The 4430-nt window shown below is 65.6% G+C and overlaps 1 protein-coding gene across 2 annotated transcripts in view; it reads left to right on the top strand.

The window, feature by feature from the left end:
* Positions 1 to 3865, top strand: part of SLC52A2 (solute carrier family 52 member 2) — a 12230-nt gene extending 8365 nt beyond the window's left edge. For both annotated transcript variants that reach the window (XM_029914322.1, XM_026647117.2), the window contains exons 4-6: positions 16 to 883; positions 2433 to 2556; positions 3259 to 3865. In XM_029914322.1, coding sequence (XP_029770182.1) covers positions 16 to 883; positions 2433 to 2556; positions 3259 to 3471 — 1205 coding nt within the window. In that variant the 3' untranslated portion in view covers positions 3472 to 3865. The remainder of the gene's footprint in view (positions 1 to 15; positions 884 to 2432; positions 2557 to 3258) is intronic.
* Positions 3866 to 4430: the final 565 nt, after the last annotated feature.

Here is a 4430-nt window from a genome sequence, read left to right as displayed (position 1 = left end):
TCTCTCCCCCTCCAGGCTGGAATCTCCCTGCCTACCTCTCAGTCCTCATCGCCCTGGGGAACGTAGGCCCCATCGCCGTCACCCTGGCTCACAGGCTAGTCCCTGGGCGGCTGAAGGAGCGCTGGGTCATCCACGCCATCCAGGTGCTGGGCGTGGTGGCAGCCCTCTTCCTGGCTCTCTTCTGGCACCGGACGGCGACAGTGGCAGGGGAGTCCCACAGCCTGGCCTTCCTGCTCCTGGCCTTCCTCCTAGCCTTCGTCTGCTGCACCTCCAACGTCACCTTCCTGCCCTTCATGTACCAGTTCCCCCAGCAGTTCATCCGCACCTTCTTCGTGGGCCAGGGCCTGAGCGCCCTCTTCCCCTGCGTGGTGGCGCTGGCCCAAGGGGTGGGCAAGCTGGAGTGCCGCAACACCACCTCTGGCAACGGCTCCCAGCCCCACTACCTGGAGGAGAACTTTCCCGCGGCCACCTACTTCTGGCTGATGTTCGCCATGCTTGCTGTCTCGGCACTCTCCTTCCTGGGGCTCATCCTGCAGCACCGCCGCGCCAGCCGCTCCGCCGCCCGCCAGGAGAGCTCTTCCAAGGGCAGCGTGGAGACGGAGGAGTCCTTCCCACTGCGGGAAGACACCCCCACGTCGGACAGCGCCACGGAGATCGCCCAGGGCACCCACCCCCCGGCCCAGGCCACCTCCTTCTGGACAGGCCGGAACATCTACCTGCTGGTGCTGCTGGGCGTCTCCAACGCGCTGACCAACGGCGTGCTGCCCGCGGTGCAGAGCTACTCCTGCCTGCCCTACGGGAGCATGGCCTACCACCTCTCCGTGGTGCTCAGCAACATCGCCAACCCCGTGGCCTGCTTCGTCGCCATGTTTGTGCTGTGCAGGTAGGGCCGGGCGCATGGCCCAGCCTCCTCCCTTACACCCTCTTCACCCTTGGCCCAGACCCCCTGCCTGAGAGGGGCCGTGGGCGGGGCAGGATTGAGGGGCATTGGCGCAGCTGGGGGGGCCCTGGACTGGGCCAGCAAGGGGAGCCGCGGGTCACAGGGGCATGGTGGCCCTGTGGTCGGAGTTGGGTGCCCGGCACGTACCTGAGTCATTCCCAGTGATGTCCCTAGTGAGCAGCCGAGCCGGGTCCAGGGCTTTGCACGTTAAACGTTTGTAAAACTGAGACCACGTCCCCACCTCCCGCTCCGAGCCTGCCAGGTGCCTCTGGGCTTACCAGGCTCCCCCCGCCGTCCAGCCGCCAGATGGGGAGGGGGCGAGCTCAGACTGATCGGGCAGGGGCCTGTGGGAGTCGGGGGATATTCATGGAAAGTGGGGGCTGAGAGGAAGGCTGGCCCAGCGGCTAGGCCCTGGGACTTGGGAGAGCTGAGTTCAGTTCCCTGCTCCGCAACAAACAAAATGGGTGACCTTGGGCACGTTCCTTAATCTCTCTGTCTCTCCATTCCCCACTTTGCGCCTCCCCCGGGTGCTGTGAGGATAAACGCTGGGAAGGTTTGAGGTGATCAGATACTACAGGGATGGGCACATATCAATGCTACCTGTTGACTCTGGGGGGCGGGGACAGAGCCCCTATTGCACAACTCTGCCCCTTCCTTTCAGCCCCACTTTCCCCTGCATTGGTCCAACACCCCCTTGCCGCTCAGACCCCTCTACCCCTGCCCCCCCTCCCCCCACGCCCCCGCTGCTCCGAGCCCCCCTCCCCACACGCCCCCGCTGCTCCGAGGCCCCTCTCCCCACACGTTTCCACTGAGCTCTCCCTCCCTATATGTCCACAGCTCTAAATCTGGCCTAGCCTATGGGGAAGAGGCTCTTCACAGAGCAGGCTTAGAGAGGTGTGATGTGGCCCATTCATCTCAATGAGGTGTTCTCAGCTGAAAGAGGAGGTCCCATGGAGATGATACAGCCTCATCCATCAGCTTGGGGAGGTGTGAATTGCTCCAGCTGGGCAAGTGTTCTCACACACACACACACACACACACCCATGTCAGGTACACCTACACCTAAAGCGCTACAGTTGTGCCGCTGCCCCACTTCAGTGTAGACGCTCACGACAGCGATGGGAACGGACTGAGCTCAATCCCTCCCCTACAGAGCTCTGCTTTGAGCCCCAGATGTGCACAAAATAACTTAACACCCCCCCCAAACCCAGCATGTTACTAAATCAACAGGGGCCTTATCGTGGGAGCCCCTTTCTCAAATCACCCCAAATCTTGCTCATGAGCTCTCCCTGGCACCCCACAGAGCACAGCACTTAGTGCCCCCAGGAAGTGCTGCCCAATCTAACGCGTACAGAGCGGATGCGCCGCTCTGACCCCGGCAGTGCCCGGTGCTGCTCAGACAGCGGGGCAGTGCTCCTATCCCCTGCCCCCACTTGCCCCATCGGCCCCCAGGCCCACGGCTGACCCTCGTTTGCCTTCTCTCTACCCCCAGGTCAGCGGTGGGCTTGGGCGTCATCTCTGTGCTGGGAGGCGTCTTTGCGGCCTATCTGATGGTGCTGGCCGCGCTCAGCCCCTGCCCTCCCCTGCTGGGCAGTGCCGCAGGAGTCGCCCTGGTGGTGAGTAAGGTGGAGTCCGGGCCCCGGTCTCTCTGGGGGCCCCTGCACCTGGCTGCAAAGGAGCCATCACAGCGTCCCCTGCAGGTGGGCTGAGGCTTCGCTCCAGGGGCTGTTCTCTGGGGTACCGTCCAGGCAGCCTCTAAATGACGGGGCTTCCCAGGGCCCTTGGCAAACGTCCCTCCGGTCTCCTCCCGTGGCTCCCGGTTCTGCCCCGCCTGCCCTGGGCTGCTGCTCGGGGTTCAGTCTCCGGGTGTCTGACACAGGGCCGGCTCCAGCTTTTTTGCCGCCCCTAGCGGCGAAGCGAAAGGAAAAAAAAAAAAGATAAAGCCGATCGGTGGCACTTTGGCGGCGGGTCCCTCGCTCCCTCTCTTTCTTTTAAGCAGCACTTCGGCGGCAGCTCAGAGAGGAAGAGAGGGACTGAGGGATGTGCCACCCTTTCCATTGGCCGCCCCAAGCGCCTGCTTCCTTCGCTGGTGCCTGGAGCCGGCCCTGGTCTGATCCGAGGCTCCCAGGGCTGGAGAAGTGTCTGGGAGTCCAGGCCATGCCCGGGATCCCCAGGGGCTGGCGAGTGCCCCCAGGCCAGTTTGCTCCCCGAGGGTTTCTGGCCCACGAGGCGGGGGTGGCTGTGTTGGTCGTGGCCCGTGGGTTCCCGTGGGTCGCTGGGGTCGGCCCCGTGGCTGAGGCCGTGTCTCTCCCCGACAGGTGCTGGCCTGGATCCTGTTCCTGGGGCTCTTCTCCTACCTCAAGGTGGTGATCGGCAGCCTGCTACACGAGGCCGGCCACGCCGCGCTGGTGTGGTGTGGAGCGGTCATCCAGGCGGGCTCCCTGGTGGGCGCCCTGGCCATGTTCCCCATCGTCAGCATCTATCACCTCTTCCAGAGCGGGCAGGACTGCGCCGACAACTGTGGGGCATGAGCGGGGGGCAGGACACAGCAGCCCCATGGGGGGTCTGCCCGGCTGGAGCTGGCACCAGCTGACCTCCGGCTTAGGGGCGTAAGAATTGCTGGAGAGAGTCAGAGCGCTGGGCATCTCGTCCCGCGGCTCCTGGCCAGTAGCTGATGCTTCAGAGGAGAAGCCCGTGGTGCCCCTGGCCAGCTGGGAGCCTCTGCTCTCCCCTGCTGCTCGGAGCAGGGCCGTGGGCCGGTCACACTACCGTACAGACCAGGCGCTAGGCGGCCTGCCCAGCCCTGCTGCATGGGGAGAGCGGGAGCAGCCCTGCCTTGCGGCCTGGTTCCCAGGGGCTGGCAGCTGCTGCACTCGCTGCTTCTCCCGCAGGTTTTAGGATGTACTGAACTGGGGCTGGGGTGGGGGAGGGGGAGGGCCCCCTTTGCTGGCACTGCTGCCAGAGCTGGGGGCCGGCTCCACGGGGTCGTCCCCCCGCAGGGCTCCCACTGCAATGGCCACTGACTGGATGGAGCCGCTGTGCGCCCTTCTCCAGCGCCGTTCCACTCGCTGCGCGGCCTCCCCCAGCTGTCCCAGCCCCCGCCCAGTGCTCTCCGTACACGTTAACCCTGAGCTGCCCCTGTCCTGGGCGTCCCTGCCCCCGCCCCGCCCCCAGCGCTCCGGTCACGGACTGAGCTCGCCAAGCACGGCACACCTGGCACCTGGGCAGGCACTGAGCCTGGGGATCTGGCGGTTAACCTGCCTGCCTGGGGCTGGGGCTGCCCTGTGCTGTGCTAGCCCCCGGGGAACCCTGCCCCCTGCTCACTGAAGAGCCAGCACTGAGCAGGGGGATCCCGGGGAGCCCAAGGAGGGGCTGGTCTCTGATCCCAGCCAGTGCAGCCTGCTCCCCCCAGAGCTGGGGTCTGTGCCCCACCTTCAGGAGGGTGTTCCCCGGCCACCTCCTGGGGGGGGGGGGGTCCCTGATGCCCAGC

This window comes from Terrapene carolina, unplaced genomic scaffold, assembly GCF_002925995.2.
Source record: "Terrapene carolina triunguis isolate 2854851 unplaced genomic scaffold, T_m_triunguis-2.0 Scaffold58, whole genome shotgun sequence".
Taxonomy (NCBI): domain Eukaryota; kingdom Metazoa; phylum Chordata; order Testudines; family Emydidae; genus Terrapene; species Terrapene triunguis.
The sequence above is the reverse complement of the archived record's forward strand: the minus strand, read 5'-3'. Positions and strand labels throughout refer to the sequence as shown.